This window comes from Macaca fascicularis, chromosome 12 (assembly GCF_037993035.2).
Source record: "Macaca fascicularis isolate 582-1 chromosome 12, T2T-MFA8v1.1".
Lineage (NCBI taxonomy): Eukaryota > Metazoa > Chordata > Mammalia > Primates > Cercopithecidae > Macaca > Macaca fascicularis.
The window spans coordinates 38,745,844-38,767,318 of NC_088386.1; the positions used below are offsets into that span (position 1 = coordinate 38,745,844).

The window sequence follows — 21,475 nt, forward strand, 5'->3', positions numbered from 1 at the left end:
TGAAAAACTGACTTTTTAATTCCTCTTTTTGGAGAAAAAGATATCTGAAAAACTTAATTATGATCTATATCCTGATAAGAACAAAGAGGAATTTGAAGGAAAATAGGCATTATATATTCAGAATACTATCTTTTTCCATTTTGCTTTGCACAATTAGAAAGCTAAGTACCTGGGGAGGGGAAGAAGAGAAGTAGAAAGGGAGAGTGTGGTGGGTGGTGATAAATAAGGAAAAACACAGATTTTCAGTAATACTAGGTTCAAAATAATCCAAGTCAGAAGAAATTTATATTTCAAGTTTTTTCAATGGTAGTTACAAATCATTCCTATTTGCAGGACGTGATAATTCAATAGGAAATAGCGCCATTGAAAACATGATTGCCCACACGCAGTAAAAGATAAGGTCGGACTTTTTTTTCTCCCCAAAAGAAGGGTTACCATCAGTTTAAACATTTATTAGGAAAACTCAGTTGCTTAATATGCAGAATATTGTAATAAAAATAATTTAAGACATAGTTATGCCATCTTGAATGAAACTCTTAATAAACAGGTCAGAGAAACAGAATTGTCAGGGCCCCTTCTCTTTTTATAAAATATTGCAAGTAAGTCAAGAGGTAGAAATTCACAAAATTTTTCAAATGGGAATTTTAGCATGATATTGAAACCAACATTCCATCATTTATAAATGCAAGTACTAGCAAAATAAATGAGGCTGCGAACCTTTAATTATGTAATAGACATATATACATGTTCTCTTCTGTTTAGAGGGGGGACCTATATACTATATAAAAACACTTGGAAACAAAATAAAAGAGACTCGCATAAAAATAATATATTAAAACTTCTCAGAAGCTTTACAGAAATGCTTCTGTTTTTGAGAGAAAATAATTTATTGAAATAAAGTTGTATCAAGCTACTGCTAATATTATTCTTCTATTCAAGTTTTCAAAATTTAATAATTAATGAACAATTCTAGCAAAAGTGAAAAGGATTGAAGACCAAATGTTGGAACCCTCCTTTGTCTGCATTCTGAAACTTAATCTAAGCAACTTGAAGAATAAAATGTAGGGGTTTGATATCAGATACATTTAAAAAGTTCTGAGATTGTTGAGGAAGACTTTACTGTTTAAATGAAATTCTCTCTGCAGTACTGGTAGTAGAGATTTTATAACACAAGCAAGTATACTTTGATCACCTACTGTTAGAAATTACTGACATATGGATGTACTAAATGTGAAATGTTTTCTGGATAGAAATAAATGGTTCATAAGGACATCTAATGTTTCAAGCTGAATATTTGTCAAGAGTGTGTCCCATAATAACTATAAAATTATCAGATAATAATAAGCTATTAATCAATATCTATATAAGTACTATAACATTTTCTGTTATTTGTACTATAGCTTAGGAGAGACTTTTTTCCCTTCAAACTTACTTGATGAGATTTTGGTTGACCCAAGTTTTCTTTATAATTATTATTTCAATTAAGTATATTATGTAAAGACAACCTGAAATATCCTAATTTTTCCTGATATCCACGCAAACCAATTAAGCCATTTTGGATCCAGAATTTCCTAAATCATAAGTCTCAGTCAACATAATCTGATTTGGAGGGATCACATATTTCTTGGCCTAATGCTTTACTGAGAACAACATTAAAGCAAAGACAGGTGATGAAAGCTCTCTTTTTTCAACATCTTCATAACCTGGTTGAAAATGATAGATTGGCTAGTTTATTGATTTAGGAATGATCAGCAATATTATTTTCCCTAAAGGAGTATTAAGATGATTCATAACAGATTTGAAACCTGATTTCTAGCATCCTGTATAAATGTGTACAAATTTATAAGTCTGACTCTAAATTTCTACCTCAGAAATAGCCTTTTATGCACAGGGAGGGTCTCAACTTTGAAGATCCCCAAGAATTTAGTGACTGCTATACACACACACACACACACACACACACACACACACACACACACACACACACGTATATTGCTGGAGAAACAATAAAGTGTCATAGTTGAGCTTATTCTTAGATCTGAGTTAAAATACTACCTATGCCTTTCATTAGCTATGGATTTTCAAAGTTACTTAAACTGTATTTACTTCGATACTTATAAAAATGGTTAGTATTATTAACCTTTTCAGGTTTGGGTGAGAATTAAACATGCTAATAAATGCAAAACATATAGAACCATGCCTGGCAGAAAATAAGTACTCAATAAATGTTAGCATACAATATCATCTTTGTATACATTTCTCAATTTGCATTCTTATTTGTACCATGGACTCAACAGGCCCCTTCAAAGGTGAAATAAGTATGTGTTCAGTTTCTATTTTGGGTCTTCTGATTTAAATTTGTTTCCCAAACTGTAGTCATTCACTTACTATGTTTGTGAGTTTTTTCCATATTTCATACCATAAATTACTTATTTAACTATATTATTTAAACTTAAATAGCTTTATTTTAAAATAAAATGTATTCATATCACTAGTAAGTGATTTTGGTGTGATACATTTTTCTGTGAAACCTTAGGGTTTTATAAATCATTACAATGAAAGCACTCATCAGTTAAAATAATCTCTCATGCCCCTAATAATACGTACACCACACATTTCCAAACATTACCTTAAACAAAAGCTTTCTATAGGTGAGTGGAGGGGAATATTTAGAGACAATATTTAGAGCCCATAAGAATTTAGTAGTGGTCAGATGAAAGAGGGCATGGAGTTAGCCATAGAATAAATGGTCCAACTGACATAGTTAAAGGCCAAGTGCCCACTCATCAATGTTGTGGAGACATTTACTTGCTACTTCTCTAACATTTAAAACTTGAGGTTCTTTACTTTCCAGGAGAATTACTTTTGCCCTAAGACTGGAAATCTAGCTGGGTTTTAAGGAAATAGAACAAAAAAACTCCTTCCATCTTGGAACTCTTCCACTCTTGAAAGTTAAATATACGACATATGTATGAAATTTTCAGTGGAGAGTATAAATCTTAGTATAATGAGTAGTAATTAAGAGTAGTACATTCTAAATGTATAGCAAGATAAAATAAATTTCTGTTTTTAAAGAGGTTTAGATACCAAATGCATATATTCTTCCACTCCTGAGAAGAAGTTGAAGTATCAGTGGATAATTAATAAGTGTGAATTTTGGGTTTCTAGGATCACTCCCATTAACTAAGTAGTCTGCCCTCAGTTTCCTTATGCATAAGACCTTTCATTTAGATGTTAATTGAGCATCAATTATGGGTAACATATTTAAGGTAATGCTAGCAGCTGTAAAATCCTCTAAAATAGATGAAAGTTCCAAAAAATAGAAGGCTTATTCTCACTTATGTAACAGTTAAATGAAAGTTTTCTTCAGGAACTCCCTCTGCAACTTTTCTCTTAAATACAAAATTATTCCACAATAAAAATTTACTAAAGAAAACAAAGTGAGTTTTACTAGCCTATGTATGGTTTTCCCCACCTGGTGATTCAGAGTCCAAACTTCTTCCATCTTGCATCTTCATCCCTCCATAGGGCCTTGTTCATTGTTTTCCCAGCCAGGGTATGAGGACAGAGAGGACATGGAGGGGAAACACTCGCTGGTTAATAGCCTTAGCCAGGGAGTGGCTGGCATTGTTTCTGCTCACATCCATTGGTCTGAACTAGTCACATGGCCACTCCAAACTGCAAGGCAGGCTGCGAAATGTAGCATCTAGAAAAGAGGATGAAATTTTGGTGAACAGCCAGCCTGCCGTTCAGCCCTCCCTCCCCTTCACCATATAGCCATTTACACCTGTTTCGCAACACTTAGCAATCCATCCATCCACCTCCCCAAAGGACACAGCCTAAAGTCCCATCCAGTTACAGCATCAAACTCAAGTTTCAGAATCTCTAGTGATAAACAGCTCTCTCCATAAAGTCCAGGTTTTGTGGAAGGAGTGGGGAGACAGCACAGATAAGTGATTTAGAGCTTGAGATATAAGTTCTCTCTCCCACTTTCCCCACTGCATCAAATAGACAACAATGGAGCAACAACTTGGTACCTGGGAAAAACAAATAAACAAAAACCTTTCTCATTTGTAAAAGAAAAAATAGGTAAACAGCCAACAGTCACTGGATCAAAACAATAATTAAATCCTACTGGTCAGGCTCTGTGAGACAACTTCCCCGGAAGTTGAGACAGTCCCCGGCTCTCCTTTCTGAAATTCCCCATGGCCACTGTTCTCCAGGGTTTCTGGCCTGCTTTCTGAAGTCTCTTCCTTCTCAATTATCTCCCATAGGCCAGCTGTGAAGCAAACACTGGGGAGAATTATCTCCTTAGATTTTTACTTTCTTCATAACCCAGTTTTCATAGAGCAAATGTGGGGCCCCAGGGTTGTATAGAGTCATGGAGTTTTTAGGCCAGGATTCTGATTTATTTTTTTATTTTTATTTTTTTGGTAAAACAGTTCTCTCAAAATCTTCATAGACATTGATCTAATTCCTTCAGTCAGTTGCATGTGCCAGTAACCAGAACCAAAAACAAAAAAGTGCTTTCCTAGACATAGTACTTAGGCCTGCTTTATTTCTTTAATTTCTTACACTGCCCTCTCTCCCTCTTTCTCTCTCTCTTTCTCATCCTCCTCATGCCCCTTCTTCCTTCCTTCTCTCTCTCTCCATGTAAATATGAAACAATATTAATGAGAGCTTCTGATTAAATTATAAAATAGTATAAGATTTGATTATAAATTATCTTTCTCTTTTTGTTTCATTGTAGAATCTGTCTATTATGCTTCTTCAGGGGAAAGAACATTGAGATTTCTTTTAATTTGTTTCAAAAGCACATAAAGAAAGTGATTTTTGAATATTTAAACACATCTGGTTAATAATGGAAGACATGATACTTAATAGAACGTTGATTCTGAAAAAGCTGAGTTCACATCATCAACAAAAAACATTTCAACATGAAATATTTTGTCCTAGTTACAAATCACCTTGAAACATAGAGGTGTGAAACAATGTTTTTATCATGCTTAGAGTCTGGCCAAAAATTCAGATGAAGCACAGCAGGAATAGCTTGTTTCTACCCGACAATATATTTGAGGTCTCTTCGGGGAAGTTTGAATGTTGGGGGAAACTCAACGGCCAAAAGGCAATCACCGGGAGTTCTTTATTTTATTTTATTTTATTTTATTTTTTAGAGTGGGATCTCACTCTGTTGCCCAGGCTGGAGTGCAGTTGTATTGATCATAACTTACTGCAGCCTCGAAATCCTGGCTCAAGTGATTCTCCCACTTGAGCCACTGTGGTAGCTAGGGACTGACTATAGGTGTGTGCCATCATGCTAGCTAATTTAAAAAAAAAATTTTTTTTTGTAGAGTTAGAGTCTCACTATGTTGCCCAGGCTAAGGCTCTTTTTAAATTTAATGTTCTATTTTTTAATTATTAGGGGTACATATTGGGTATATATATGTATAGAGTAGTGTGATGTTTTAACACGGGTCTACAATATGTAATAATCAAATCAGGATAATTGGGGTATTCATTAACCTGAGCATTTGTCATTTCTTACTTCACATGTTCTCACTCATTTGGGAGAGCTATAAAGCAATTGATATCATAGAGACAGGGAATAGAATGATGATCACCAGAGCCTGTGAAGGGTAGAGGACTTCTTTATACTCACAAGCTTGGTGGTTGATGCTGGCCGTCTGCTGGAACCTCAGCCTTTCTATCAGTCGGAAACCTATAAGGCTTTCCATGTGCTCACTCTGTGGGTCTGATTTGGGTTTCCTCCAACATATTTTCCAAGAGTGAGGGTTCTCAGAGGACACAGGAAAATGTATGACATTTTTGTTTTCCAATCTTTGAAGTCATAGAGTGGAACTTCTGCTGTACTTTTTGATTGAAGCAGGCATAAGTTCTGCCCAGGTTAACATGAGAGAACACAGACGCCAACATTGGAAGGAAAGGGGTATCAAGGTTACATGGTAAGAAGAGAATTGGGTTTGAGATGTGGTTGCAGCCAGCCATCTTAGAGTACATATTTTATTCAATTTAGTCAATGTCCAAAACATTTACTTCTCATTTTATATCTATTTAATTCACATGCTTGAATAACACTGAATAGGTTATTTTTATGTGTATTCTTACTAAACTCTATTAACAAAAATTATGTAGTAATATCCAATGTCAATATATTTGCAGATATCCCGACACAGAAGGAATCATTCACAGCATATCTTGAAAGATGTCATTCCTCCATTGGAACAGTTGGTGAGTGGTTAAGTCATTATATTCTTCATCTACTGATACAAAATAAATTACCACAAAACTCAGCAACCTAGAACAGCATAGGTTATTATCTCATTTTTCTGTGGGTCAGGAATTGGGGCATCACTTAGTAAAGGGATCTAGCTTGGAGTCTCTCAAAACATTGCAACAAAAGTGTCAGCCAGAATCGGGATCTCATCTGAAGGCTTGTGTGGGGAAGGTCTGCTTTCAAGCTCACTTATGTGGTTGTTAGCTGGGTTCAGTTCTTCCAGGAATGTTGGCCAAAGGCTGCTCTTATTTCTTTGCCACGTAGATTTCTCCAAAATAACAGCTTGTGTTTTCAAAGCATCCAAGATGAGAAGGCAAGAGGGAGAGTTTGCTAGCAAGATGGAAGTCAAAATCTCTTGTAACCTAATTGTAAAAGCAATATGCCATCACCTTTGCCACATTCTTTTGGTTAAAAGTAAGTCATTAAGTCTAGTTCACACAAGGGGAGAGGATTACAAAAGGATGTGAATAATAGGAACCAGAGACTACAGGGGGCTTATTGTAAATGTTGATAGCTTTTTGTTATTGTTGTTGTTGTCTTCAAAAACAATTAATAGACTCAACATCCATAAGAATGGCACTTTTTCCCATTTTTTTGTGTATTGTTGTATTCTAGCGGGTAAAAGAGTACCTGAAATATTATAAATAACATAAATAAATATAGTATTATAGATATCTTTAAAACACATAAGACCAACCTTTCTGATACCTTTCTTTTAATGACCTCTTTTTCAATAAATACAATGTGCTTTTCCTCCATACTCATTCGACTTGTCTTTCCTGCTATATTTCATATTGGTCAATATGCTTCCAGTCTTATTGGCTTACAGGATATTGCACCATGATGACTGTATTCCTGTCTATCTCTAGCTATTCCATCCCTGTTGTCTTTGGGATGTCCCATCCTCAGCACCAAAAATAATTTCTTTTTTTGCTTCAGTGTTCCTGTTTTCTATTACTTTTCATGTTCCAGATCCTACATCCTCACTCCAACTATTTCTGCTCACTCTGCTTTACTTTAGGATAAGAATTTCTCAAAATAATTATCTACATTTGCTGTTTCTAATTTCTGCCCTTCCTTTGTCTCTTGAACTAACTCTATTTAGGCTTTTATCTCAATCATTCACCTCTTATCCAGGTCACCGATTACCTCCGTGTCGTTAAATCCATCAGTAACTTCTCAATTCTCTCTTCAGTAGGTCTATCTGAGCATTTAACCCAATCGATAGCTCTCTTCTTCAATCAATTGCCTATTGGGTACCATGCTCACTATTTGGGTAATGGGTACACTAGAAGCCCAACTCCCACCAGTATGCAGTATATCCATGTAACAAATAAGCACATATATCCCCTGAATCTAAATTATTTATTAAAAAGAAACATTTTCCTAACATGGCTACCAGTAAACCACTTTCTCATGACTCTCCAATTAGCTGGAGAGCCACCTCTTTTCAATCCCTTTATAGGTCCCTCTTCATTTTGGAGCTCAGTTTTTATTTTTTCTCTCTATAATCATTCCCTAGGGCATCTCATTTAGTGTTGTAGCTTTACAGACGATGTAACACTAGCCACTTTTAAATTTCTATTTCCAGTATGGACCACAGCTTTGAACTTCAGTACTATAAATTCTGGCATTTTTACACACAATTCTAATATACATCCTAAACGTAGCATATCTGAAACTGATCCCAATTTTTGCCCAAACCAGTTCTCCATTTCAGAAGTCTCCTCCATTTCACAAGATGCTAACTTTGTTCCTCCAGGTGCTTCAGTCAAAACATTAACAGTCATCTTCCCTTGTTTCTGTCGTAACATAAATGAACATCAAAGAAACCAGTTTGCTCTATCTTCAAAATATATCCAGAATCAGTTCATTTCTAACCACCATTACTATCATCTGTCACCCAGTTTATTGAAATAGCTCCCTGTTTACCAACTTCCACTGTCTACTGTTTATTTTCAACACAACAGCGGGAGTGATCCTGTTAAAATGTAAATTAGATTATGTTACTTAGATTAGTCAGTTTGTTACTACAACAGATACCACAGACAAGGTGACTTTTAAACAACAGAAATTTATTTTTCATAGATCTAGAGGCTGGAAGTCCAAGATCAGCATTCCATTCTGGTCAGGATCTGGCGAGGACCCTCTTCTGGGTTGCAAACAGCTGACTTCTCCTTGTATCCTCACATGGCAAAAAGAGGGCAAGAGAGCCAGGGTTCCTTTTAAAAAGCCATTAATCCTATTCATGAAAGTTCCACCTTTATGACCTAATTACCTCCTAATAGCATTACACTGGAGTTTAGGATTTCAACATGTGAATTTTAAGGGGAAATAAACATTCGGTCCATCTCACGTCACTCCTTGACTCAAAATCCTCCCTGGCTTTTAGTCTACCCCAGGTAAAAGCTGAGAAACATCCAATGGTTCACTAGGCCCTAGAAGATTCATTGACCTCCCCAGTCTCACCTCTCCCTTTCTTCTCCTCTCTCCTGCTCCAATGAAGCTGATACCTCTGCAGGGCCATTACACCTGCTTTTGCCTCTATCTCTTACAAAATAATTTATTTGGTGCCCAGAAATTTGGATATCTCATATGTTCCTTTGCTTCACATCTCTGCTCTAATATCATCTTTTTAGATAGATCTTCCCTAATCTCCCTTAAAAAAAAATAATGAAACAAAAACAAACAAACAAAACCCATAGGGGCCAGGTGTGGTGGCTCCTGCCTGTAATCTCAGCACTTTGGGAGGCCGAGGCAGGGGCTCACTTTAGGTCAGGAGTTCAAGACCAGTCTGGCCAACATGGTAAAACCCCATCTTTACTAAAAATGTACAAAATTAGCCAGGTGTGGTGGCACTCACCTGTAGTCCCAGCTCCTTGTTAGGCTGAGGCACAGAATCGCTTGAACCCTGGGGGTGGACGTTGCAGTAAGGCAAGATTGTGCAGAGAGAGATAAACAAAAAATAGAAAGGAACCTACAAATGAACAAACAAGAAACCACACCATTTCCATCCACACTACTCTCTTACCTTAATTTACTCTATAGACCTTACCACCAGATGGCATACTACAGCATTTATTTTTGTTAGTTTGTCACCCCATTAGAATTTTAGTTCTATGAGGGCAAGGACACTGTCTCCTGTGTTCATTACTCCATTCCCATGACTACAAGCATTGCTAGAACATGTTAAGGACTCAGTAAATATGTGTTGAAGGAAAGCATAATTAAAATGTAATGGTCTTTGTTTTTACTTCCAAGCTTGTATTACACAGGTCTACGCTTGTATACTTTCTCTCCTTTGTCTTATCCTATGTCTCTGAGTGTAAATTAGTCATTTGTTCTAGGATGTCATCTGTGTCATTATAGAAATGAAGTCCCCCAAGTTAAACCCTTCATCAGTGCCTTCCCAAACTGATTCCCTCTTTCCACTGAGCCCATCTCTATTAGTAGCAAACATTTATCTAGGATTAGAACACATTTTCTTTATGTTCTTTATTTTCTCCCTGGCCCATTGGATAAGTCATCATTTTCTAATGAAATTTCTCCTCAATGGTTGTAGTGCCCACATGCTTCTCCTTGTGCACCCCCAAACCCTCACCCAAGCCTTGAAATGCTTCTGACCTTATGGTACCCTCCCATCCCCGCCACTGATCCTAGGCAGCAATTCCAGAGCAACCTTCTTTCAATAGCACTTTCATTATTTCATTTTCAAATTTTCTATAGCATCATGGTCCCCAATTTACGTTATTTATTATCCTCTCTCAAACACATACCCTCAAGCCAGGAGTAGTAACATGATTAAGACATGGCTCTTACCCTGAAGGAGCTTGGATTTCCTGTAGCAATTATAGTCGTTTCATCCCAGCACATGTTCATGCGTTGCTTTGTATTGTTCACTCCTATTTCATAGGTAATAGACTTGTTCCACGGCTGGATTGTAAATGTCTTGAAGTTAGAGGCTATGACTTGTACTTTCTTTATTATATCGTACTTCTACTTAGATTGCTTTTGATACTAGTACTTGTTCAGGAAAGACATGTTTGTGAATTGATGTAATAAGAAATTAAAAGTTTATTAAAACAATGTTGCTAGTTGCAGATATTAATAAATATATGCCTAACATTTGTAGTGAAAGCCATTTTTTCAATATAATTAGATATACTAATATATTGTTTTCAAAATTAATTATGTGGATCTCAACTTAGCATTTTCTCTAGGAAGGATTTCTCTAATTCCTTAAATTTTAATTAGTAGCCCTTCTTTGATCTGTCTCTCAATAGCAGCTGGGTCTTGACTCTATTCCAGCCCCATCACACTAAAATTGCCTATTTCCTTTATTGCTCTTACTGAGCTATAAGCTATTTGAAGGGAGGACTATGTCTTATTTATTGTTTTACTATTAAGACTTCATATAAAGGCTGGCACACTGTAATTCTCCAATAAATAGGAAAATAAATGATTTATTTGTTTGGTTTTATTTTAAATAAATTTGGATTACACAGAAAATAAAGTACAAAAATAATTATAAAGAGCTGGATTATTCTGTAAAAATAACACATAAAAAGTTTGCTCTGAAGTAGTTCATGAAACATGGCAAAAGTTAGGCTGAAAATGGAGCTCAGTAAATGTCTGTGTTTGTGTGTGTGTCTGCATGTTTATACATAAAATATATATGTACTTATATTTCAACAGTGCCAAAATGTGCCGCAAAGATTTTTACATAAAAATTATAATATATAATATATATATAATCCAAATTATGGTTATTTAAAAAATTAATCAAAAATTATTATATAATTTTTTAATTGTGAATTTTCTATGCCACTGTATCAAGCATAAACTAATATCAGAAGAACCATTAGAATATTCAGAAATAGTTTTCTTAATTTACCTGCCTACACTTAAGGCTATTTGTTGATTTACTTGCATATAGCAGGGTTTCTCTGCAGCCTCAGTTCTAAATAAATGAAACTCAATTTGAATATTACTAATTATAGACAATACAGTAATAGATAATAGATCTATTTGCCCAATACTCTATTTTAGCCCCAATGACCTTGGAAAAGTAACATCGGGAAGTCTTGCTAAACGAAGCAAAAACAATAATTTTTAAATGTTTTTACCTTGCAACTTATCTCACTCTTTTTTGCTGCATACTTGTATATTTTTTTGTTCTCTCTTTTTCCTTCCTTCTTTCCCTCTCTCATTCACACACACACACACACACACACACACACACACACACACACACTCACACACACACAGTGCCACTAGTTCTAAAACGTTTTGGAACTACCAATCAGCTTACTTTCTAGTCTTGACTTGCATTTTCCTGGATCATCTCTTTGAGCGCTTATCTTGCTGTGTCTTGTGAACATGGATAACATTCAACTTTTATCCATCAATCTCTACTTGAATTGAATTTCTTACTTAGTGTTATTTTAAAGGCAGAAACGTTATCTTCATCCCAAATTCTTTTTATGAATTATCTATATTGGTGAGCAATGCCCCAGTAATCACCCATTTCCCCAGAGAGAAAATCTGATTAATTACAGGCCATTCATTATCGTTCACACTGACACTTTTTATTTCTCACAACCTATGAAGTTTTATTTACATCTGATTAATCTGATACTGTGTTCTTTTTACCAGGACTCACATACTCTTTCCACACTCTGGTATGTTCCCTACTTTCATCTCTCCAACTTTCCTCACTTCCACCATGCCTTAGGGTGGCTTCCAGAGTCATCCAGGAGTCCTGGCAGTAGTTTCCTTGGCCGTACCTACCAGGATGAGCTATTATATATGAAATAATATACAGGAAAATATTTCTGAGAATTAATGACATTCTTTCCTTTGGTGTTATTATCCATCATCTCCACTGTATGGATCTTCAGGCATATTTATTTCTAAAATGTTGGGATATATAAATCTCATTTCCTTTATATCTCATATTCAGATAACTCTACTAAACATTCTCCAGGAAACATGACAGACCTTGGCTTTGGGCCAAATTTATCAAAGTATCCTATTAGGTCCACCATGTTGTAGAACAATTATTCACTTTGTAAAATGAAATCTGCCATTTTGGATGCTCTCATAGAGGCGAACACCCTTTGGGAGTCATGCTCCCTTTCTTAATGTTCCTTTTAAGAAAGTAGATTGCGAGCAGCATAGTTAAACAGAACAAAGCATTTCTTTCTTTTGAATATTGGCCGAAAGACATTCCTAATCTGAATCTAAAATTTCAGGGTGGAAACTACCCAGTTCACTGACGGAAGACGTTATTTATGCCACATGTATGTAAATCCATAGGATTTCAGTAGAAGAGACGGAAATCATTTCCTGAGAATCAGTGTGGTTGCTTAGAAAGTGCTATAATATTGCAACAGTTTTGTACATGAATCATCAAATCCGTCAATATGCATTTGTTTCCTGATCTTGTATATTCTCTATTATAACTGTTCATGAGACCTAATTATTTTCAGGGTACTTTTTCTTTTCCCCCTAAAGAAATGATCAAGAAAAAGAACCCTGTTTATAACATGTTAAATCTTTATCTTGTTTATTTTTATCAACAGAGTGTAAGACATGTCTATGGATAACCCTGCAGGAGTCAAAAGCCTGTGGCAGGTTTTACAGAATCATCTGCTACCTCCTGAGCTAGGAGGATTTTGAGGACAGAGCTCAGGAAGTTGCCATGGCTTGGGGGCAAAGCAGGCTTTTGCAGATAAACCTTAAGTCCCAGATTCTACCTTTTGGAGCCAGATATCATTTTGTGGATTAATTAATACTTGTGAGGTCTTTGAGCATGAAAGACATTGTGAGAATACAGTGTTTTCTCATTTTAAAACAAAGGACACAGACTTTGGGGGAATAATTCTATTGATCAAGCTGGGCTTTCCTTAAACTGCTGAAAAACTCCAAAAACTCTAGTCTTTCAAAAGTCTACTTGAGTAAGACAAAATTAGGTTTTCTGAAATATCCTTCCAGATCTTCAAGCTGTTAATAATGAGTTATGTAACAATAATAAGTTATATAATTTAATAATGCTAATAGAAACCATCTCTAAGTTTTCATTATTTCATATCCCTTTCCTTTTCTCAATTCAAGTATTTGTTGAGTATATTAATTCTCAACAATTAATATTTGTTGAGTATATTAAAGTATTTGTTGAGGCCTTCACTGTGCTAAGCTAGGAATATGTGATAATATGCTAACTGGCCATGGCCTTTTCTAGAGAAGCGTTCAGTCTAGGGATGAACAGAAGTGTTAAATAAAGGAAGGCATAATTCTATAAGTGCAAATTACCAAATGTGCTATGATGAAAGAAAAACAAGTTTCTGTGAGAGCCTATACTGGATTAAGTAGTCATACGTGGATTCTTTGAAATGGCCAGTTAACTTAAGATTTTGCAAGATTGATGGAGCTTGCCAAGCAAAGAACTGGAAGAAAGAAGAATGTTGAAGTGGAAAGAAACAAGTGCAAGGGTCACCAGGTTGGAACAAAGTTGTTACACCTGAAAAACTGCAAGAATTCCATAGCAGCCAGAATATCATGAACAAGGGAAAAGAGTCATGGGTTTTGAGAGAGAGGCAGTGCCCAGATTGCAAAGGGCCTTGAACTGATGGTAAGAAGTTCAGAAACCATTGAACACAGAAACAAATGACAATACCTCTCCCATCCAGCCCCACATTTGAAATCCATTTAACTGTAGAGTAGAGAAAAAGAACACACACAACAGCAACAATAAAGGCTATTAACATTGAGCAATCCTTTCTTCCCCACTGCCTAGACTGAAATTAGGTTATAACACAGAAATTGAATTACACTAATAAGTTGCCCAGACAGTAACCAGGAAGGCCATTCTCACTGAAGTCCAATGACAGGCAAAGAACGAGGAACATATTTACATCAAAGACATGGAGAAATAGAATTCAGGGGAGAAGAAGGGAGAGCGATGGTGGGTGGAAGTTGGGTGGTGCATGAGGGAGGGAGAGGTGAGCTATAATAAAAGTCTCCAGAAGACTGAAGAAAGTTCTTGAGATACAAACGGGGTGCCTTCCTCAGCCCATTTCCCAAACAGAACCTGGATTCCTTGGTGGTGCCCAAATGAAACATACTGGTTGCCAGATGAAAGGTTCAGAATAAAAGTCTTATTGGGGCTCTTAAACATCAAATAACAGCATTTTCAAAATGACATTTTGATAAGTTAGGGGTGAATAAATCAGAGACATGCAGATAAAATTTCCCTTGAAATACACAGAGGTTTAACATGATGGGGAAAAGCACTTGGCAAAACATAATATGTGCTTTGCCAAACCTAACATTTGAAAAATGGTTTAAGACATTCAGCATAATCCCAAAGCTGGACATGTTGTCTTATCCTAAGTGAGAGAAAGAGAGGGAGGTTACCCATGAAAGCATTGCTCAACAAATGTATTAAAGAATGTAAATAAGTTGAAATGAGTAAACCATGCCTAACCCTGAAATCAAATTTCATGCTGAAATCAAACCTGCTTATCAAGGACCTCTTTGAGAATTCCTGGTAACTTCTTTCTGGACACCACTCATGTATGAACCAGAACCATTCTTCTTTGCTTTTCTTCTACTCCTCTTCACATGCGACCATGGCATCCAACTTTAGGTATTTGGTTTACCACTTCTTAAAAATGTGCACACACAGTAAATTATGTATTTACATCAGACAAAACATCATACTGAATCTCTAAAGGCATAATATTTCATTCTTGAGCTGTATTTAAGGCAGTTCTAAAATTAAGACTTTTTAAAATGTTTAAAAACTATTTGTACTTTATATGATGTACAGATAAGCTGGAGTTTTAAGGTATTTTTTCTGCTTTTGATTCTGTTCTTAATGGATTATGCCCACTGTGAGTTCACTGATAATGAGCAAATCAAATATAGCATGAATAGCAGAGCCAGTATAAGAACAAGTGAATATTGATAAGAAAATGTAAGCAAAGAGTTCCAAAGAGAAAGAGTGTAACCTAAAAACAAAGTAAAAAAAAAATAATAAAAGCAATAGAAAAAAGAAAGACAGATAAGGTAGGTATTTCTATGGATAGTGGAGAAGTAAAAAATGGCAGGGGTAGGAGGGATTTAAGAAGGAAAGTGAAGCATCATTTGGGGGTAAAATAATGTAATCAAATGTGTCCTCATTCTGTGCTCTTTAATAGAAATCATTGAAACAGACAAGATTAACAGCAAAGTACTATGATCTATTAAAAGTTCAGAGAAAGTATAGCAGCTGCCTCATTATTAAATAGGAAAATAATTAAATGCTAAATCTGCTTGATAATTATAGTGGCCCGGGGTTGTAGTTATAGAGGGATGATGCAGAGTTCTTTTAGAGAGAGGTCAGTCAGTCACACAGAAGGTTTCATAGGGTGATGCTACTTTAAAGGGATCATCTCAGTTTAGAGCTGGGGCCTGTCTCAGCATTGTGGATCCAGAAAAAATCATATTTATCATCATTATTAGTGTTTACTGAGATGATGATCCCTTAAGTCTATCTCACAGTACATAATAGGGAATATTCTGATACTATTTAAGACACCCACTTTCTATATCAAAGGACCTAGGAAGCTGAATTAGGATTCAGATGGTTACCAATGAGCACATTCTCAGAACAAAGGGGAAGAGAACAATAACTTAAATACATCAGCAGAGAAAATGTTATGAGGCATAAAGGCCATGTGGTTCTGGTGTTAAAAGTCAAACCCTTCTCATCAAAATCTGGTAAAAGTTGTAGATTAAGTTTATTTCCATTTATAAACAGAAAGGGTTATTTTAACAGAACCCTTTGGTGTAATGGTGTAGATGAAAATCTATTATTTGCAACTGTATCTGAGAGCAACATGAAGCCTTCTCACAAGAAAAAAAAAAACAAAAACAAAACAAAACTACAGTGTCTGTATGTACAGTTTACAGGCTAGTCTTTCTGCCATTATTGTTACCATTAATCAAAGGTTGTCTTCTGCTCCGCTGTCTTGTCTGTCACCTCCAACGTAGGCTGATAAACAGGTGCTATCTGGGCATCCCACTGCCATTCATTCTTCTCATCTGTATCGCAGCACGGCTGTTTCTGCTGAGCACTTCCTCAATGCTTGCAGACTGGCTGGCATCCAATCTGAACAAATTGCTGATCTTTCCAGCCATTTAGTGTTAAATAGGGCTTCTAAGGAACATTGGACAAATAGCTCAAGAAGCCAGATTTAACATCTAAAGATTGGTTGACATTTCTTAAGTATACATAGTTTAGGGACTGCTACTACTTTGAAGAACTTCAATTCGGCCTAGAATTTGGCGTGTAGTATCCTAAACTTAGACCTAAAGCTGTAAGTAATTTTGTAAATTACTGGAGACAAGACCATCTGAGCTCTAGATGACCAGCATGCTCAACTGGAATTTATAGATCATTGTTCCTTCAAACTATGGGATTAACATTGAGTAGGAATCATTATTAGAGTAATCAGTAAGGTATCATATATAAACCCACATGCAAAATGCATAGCAATCTTCTGCTTGCCCTAATACTTCTTTCCACACACTATGAGACTCCCAGAATAATTGATTCCTGGTGCCTGAAACATGGTGACGTATTCGAACTATGATGACAAGGAATAGTAAAGTAATTAATCGTACGTCATGGAAGCTTCACTTGCCAGTATGAGACCTTTTACAATGCAGTGCTTTCAGTGCAGAAAGCATAATTGGAATTTTCTATCCGGGCTACAAGATGGCCTGAGTCTGCGAGATGACTTAAGCGGGGCATGGTATCCAGTCCCCCCAAAAAAGGAGCAGGAATATCTTGAGAATGAACTCCCAGGAGTTCAAGCCTCAAGAGGATTAAAATTGTCCTGTTAATCTTTGCAGCTCTGTTGTAAGCAGAAAAGCTGGCATTTAGAGGAAAGAAGTGTTATTAAAAATGTGTTGAAAAGAATGAATTAAGTGTACATCAAGTACGAAAAAGACAATGAAAGGGCCGGGTGCGGTGGCTCATGCCTGTAATCCGAGCACTTTGGGAGGCCGAGACGGGTGGATCACCTGAGGTCGGGAGTTCGAGACCAGCCTGACCAACATGGAGAAACACTGTCTCTACTGAAAATACAAAATTAGCCGGGCATGGTGGCACATGCCTATAATCCCAGCTACTCGGGAGGCTGAGGCAGGAGAATTGTTTGAACCCAGGAAGCGGAGGTTGCAGTGAGCTGAGATCACGCCATTGCACTCTAGCCCAGGCAATAAGAGCGAAACTCTATCTCAAAAAAAATAAAATAAATGATGAAGGAAACTAAACACCTGATCTCTGAAGTGAGAATGTGTGCACAGTGGTAGGACATAGATATACTACATGTAGAAATGTGCATGTAAGCATTTAACAAATATGCATGGTGGTAGCAAGTGTAGTAGGAAATAGAACATAGCAGAAGCATTATTAGCTTCTTCTAATGACATGGAAGGCAGCCTGGACTTTGGAAAATGATATAAGAGAAGTAACTAACTTGCTATTCGGTTCTTCCTCATTTTTCCTGGGACCTCTGTATGGTCAATCCTGAAAAGTCTATTGCATTGATCCAAGACCATGGAACTGACTCAGTCATTGATGACAATCATGTCACATTTATTGAGTCTTAACTTGAGAAATCCAGCCCTTGGCATCAATCTCAAGTATTCTGGGAAAAGTCCTGCAGTGTCTGAGGAAATATTACTTATGTATTCAAGGAAAGAGAATTCTATTATGTATACCTTAAACCTGTTTATGTTGATTTCTCCCTATAAGAGTATTAATAAGAGTATTAACTTTTTCCTTTCACATTTCCTATATCTTTTAGAGAAATTTTCATCAATAATTTATCTTTGTGGGTAGCAAATGTCTACCGAGGGGTCTTTTGTGAATTTTTGGAAAAAACAATTGGGGCTATATTTTTAGCTGAGAACGCATGCATCAATTTTTATGATGGGTTGATAGATTTTGTTGTTTTTTGGTAGATAAAATCCAGGTTTTGGGGTAACTGTTAATCAGAAGAAAGCTTAAATAAAACAATACATTTCTCTATGGTTATGCAACAAAATTTCTCAGTACGCATTCCTAAAGAAAGGGACCTCCTCTGTGGTGCTAATTGCTATTGAAAACATCTTTCTTCCAAACATTTGTGGATACCAATGATACCCAGAGTTAAACACTAAATTTATTATATGGGTTTTACGAGGTAGACAAATAAAATTCCCTGGCATCAAGAAAAAGGGACAGATATATAGAATAAAATGTGGAAAAAGCAAATGAATAGATGTATACAAATACAAAAACAAAAAGGCACCAGTGAATACCATGGTTCTCAAAATTATCCAAGAAAGCTTCCTTAGATGCTTTAACTTGTGGAAAGCATGGTGAAGTAAAAGAAACTTTCTGGATATGGAGATAAGTAAACAACACTTTGCTATCTTTTGCATAAATCATCATTATTATCTCTATCATTATTTATTTAGTCAAAAATGTATTCATCAAATGCATTTTAAAACTAAGTCCTGTGCTATGTATTAGGAATAAAACAAGGCAGAAAAACTCTCACCTATGTCAGAGTAGACATTTAACCAGTGAGATTTTAGTGATTTGGAACAACTCGTTTACCTCTAAATATCTCTTCCTTTCACTTGTAATATTGAAGATAAATTTTTTGGCTTGCCCAGTTTACTATAAATATTTAAATAAACATTTAAATATTCATTCATTTACTTATTAGTTCAAACAATTTTATTGTTTTGACTATTGGTACTACCAAAATATTCCAGAAGCTAGGAATGCAGGTAAAAGGTACACAGTTTTTTGCCTTTGATGGACTCATGGCACATCATTTGCGTGCAAGCACAGACAAATAAGCAGACATTGACAACATGATCTCATATGTGCTGTCACAGTGATAATGGCAAAATGAAAATGGAGATTCAGGATGGTGCACCTAAAAGAGATGTAAGAGAAATCATGGAAAGATCCTCTAATAAAAAAAAATACACATTAAAATTTGGTTTTCTGCTTGTTTATTTTTTGAGATGGGGTTCTTGCTCTGCTGCCCAGGCTGGTGTCAAACTCTTAGGACCAACGGATTCTCCCACCCCAACCTCCCACGTAGCTGTGATTATAGGCACTTGCCACCGCACCGGGTTTTACTAATTGAATTTTGAAGTAGATTAAATATACTTAAGACTTTTGTGAGATGAAGACATGGTCATGGTGGACTATTTCAGCTGGGGAGATAACACGGGGTAGCACTGAGGGAGCGTGGTCCTCTGACACTAGGCAGGTCAGGGTGAAGGGTGTGAGCAATTCACTAAGAGTGAAAGATGAAGGCTAATGACTTGGGATGGGGCATGTGAGGCAGACAGAGGAGGGTAGAAATAGGATGCCAAGAAATTAAAATACCTAGTATAGACTTTGGAGGGAGTCAACACATCACAATTTGCATTGTGCAAATTTATTTTGCCAAAAACTCCACAAACACTTCTGCAGAGTTATAATGACTTGTTGAATTTCCTTTAAGAAACTTGCAGCTCTATTAGAAATGAAAGCCAATACAGTATATGCATATAGTAAAAGGAAGCAATCCTACATCATGGAAGAAGACAATGAGATACTGCTACTACAGGGTCTCTTGGCAATTGACCAGAATATATGAAATGTTGCTATTTTAAATGCCCTTCATGATTCAACTAGCTCAGTCACCTGGTCCCACTGAGGTCTTCCTTTATCCTGGCTTCAGAAGGTACACGGGGAGGCTTGAGAAGAAGAACTTTTCTAAGAATACTTGGTAAAATAAACGAAGGCTTTCAATTTGTCTTTCTTTTACCATTTGTAATCAATTTTTTAAGCAAGTGACTTCAATGCCCAGAAAGCAAAGTCAATAAAGGTGTATCACTATCTAACAAATCATTCACATTCCTCTTCGTAATCTGTCTTTTAGATATGTAACAGCTTGTAATGACTATGAGTTTGCAGGCAGTTCCCATAAGCTATACATGCATTATTAATACAGTTCTATGACTGAAAACTTCCATCACTGCAATGACTCTTGAAAAGCATAGGTTTATTCAAACCAACAATGCATAGTAGTTTGTCACAGTTTTAACATATGCGTTCTTCTTGCAGATGGTTGAAAAAGAAGGTTATCTGCAAAAAGCTAAAATTGCAGATGGAGGAAAGAAACTAAGGTAACAAAATTCTTTAATTCACTTTTATATAACTATGCTGGTTCTTCATATGCTCAACTTGTGCCACTGTTATTGTTTGGGATGCAAGGCCCTATGGTACCAGACTAGAACAGTCTCCTCTGCTACCACTATGATAAACATTATTTTCAATGTAATTACAGTTGTTAAAGAAAGGAACTACATTCTATATTGTTGAACAGAACATATAAATGAGGTGCTTTTTGTCCTCCTTGGACTTGAACTAATAATACACTAGAAATAATTAAGATAATGGATTGTGATTTCTGTGATTAAAAGATTAGAGAATGAATGCATTCATTTGCAATATATGAAAGTCTCCGTACAATACCTTGTGAGAGTAATTTCTTGAGGGATGGAGGATTTGAACCACTTTTGTAACTCAAAATAGAAATTGATAAAATGAAAGTAACATATACAGAGGTGAGACAAATTTGAAAAGGGAATAAGAACTCTTCGGACAACAACAACAGCAACAAAAATCTGGAAGAAAAAAAGTATGGTTCATAGGAGGGTAAAGAAAGATGATAATTGTGTTGTATATACAGTATGTTTAGAAATAATCACCTCCATTTTAGACTTTTTTCTATTTCTCATATTGGTTCTGTTACATACTTAGCTTTGTGCTGGGTGATATGCAAGCTACGAAATTTGTAGAAAATGCTCAAATTGAGAGATGCAAGGCATTTACTCTTAAATGTATTACTAACAATTAAAATTATATAGGATAAATGTGCTAATTAGCTACACAATGGGACACCTGTTAGTTGTATAATAAAATTCATTACTAGAATGACACTCTGGTCAACACTAGAGAATAAAGTCTGCTTTTGTTTGATGGCTATAATGAATTTTCTATATATTTATTTAAACAAAGTAAAATTGGTTGGGGGGGAATCATCCATAATTTCACCACTTAAAATAGCTATT

General features: G+C 35.9%; 1 protein-coding gene and 1 long non-coding RNA gene across 4 annotated transcripts in view; one reads left to right on the top strand and one right to left on the bottom strand.

Annotated features, from left to right (window-relative positions):
* Positions 1-21,475, top strand: part of ARHGAP15 (Rho GTPase activating protein 15) — a 629,485-nt gene that overhangs the window by 69,956 nt on the left and 538,054 nt on the right. For all 3 annotated transcript variants that reach the window (XM_005573073.5, XM_045368219.3, XM_005573075.5), the window contains exons 3-4: positions 6,181-6,249; positions 20,466-20,527. In XM_005573073.5, the coding sequence (XP_005573130.1) occupies positions 6,181-6,249; positions 20,466-20,527 (131 nt within the window). The remainder of the gene's footprint in view (positions 1-6,180; positions 6,250-20,465; positions 20,528-21,475) is intronic.
* LOC135966679 (uncharacterized) overlaps positions 8,408-21,475 on the bottom strand; it is an 81,179-nt gene continuing 68,111 nt past the window's right edge. Inside the window, exons 2-4 of the long non-coding RNA XR_010580215.2 lie at positions 10,115-10,228; positions 9,159-9,206; positions 8,408-8,517 (exon numbers count right to left, since the gene is read on the bottom strand). This is a non-coding gene — a long non-coding RNA (uncharacterized lncRNA). The remainder of the gene's footprint in view (positions 8,518-9,158; positions 9,207-10,114; positions 10,229-21,475) is intronic.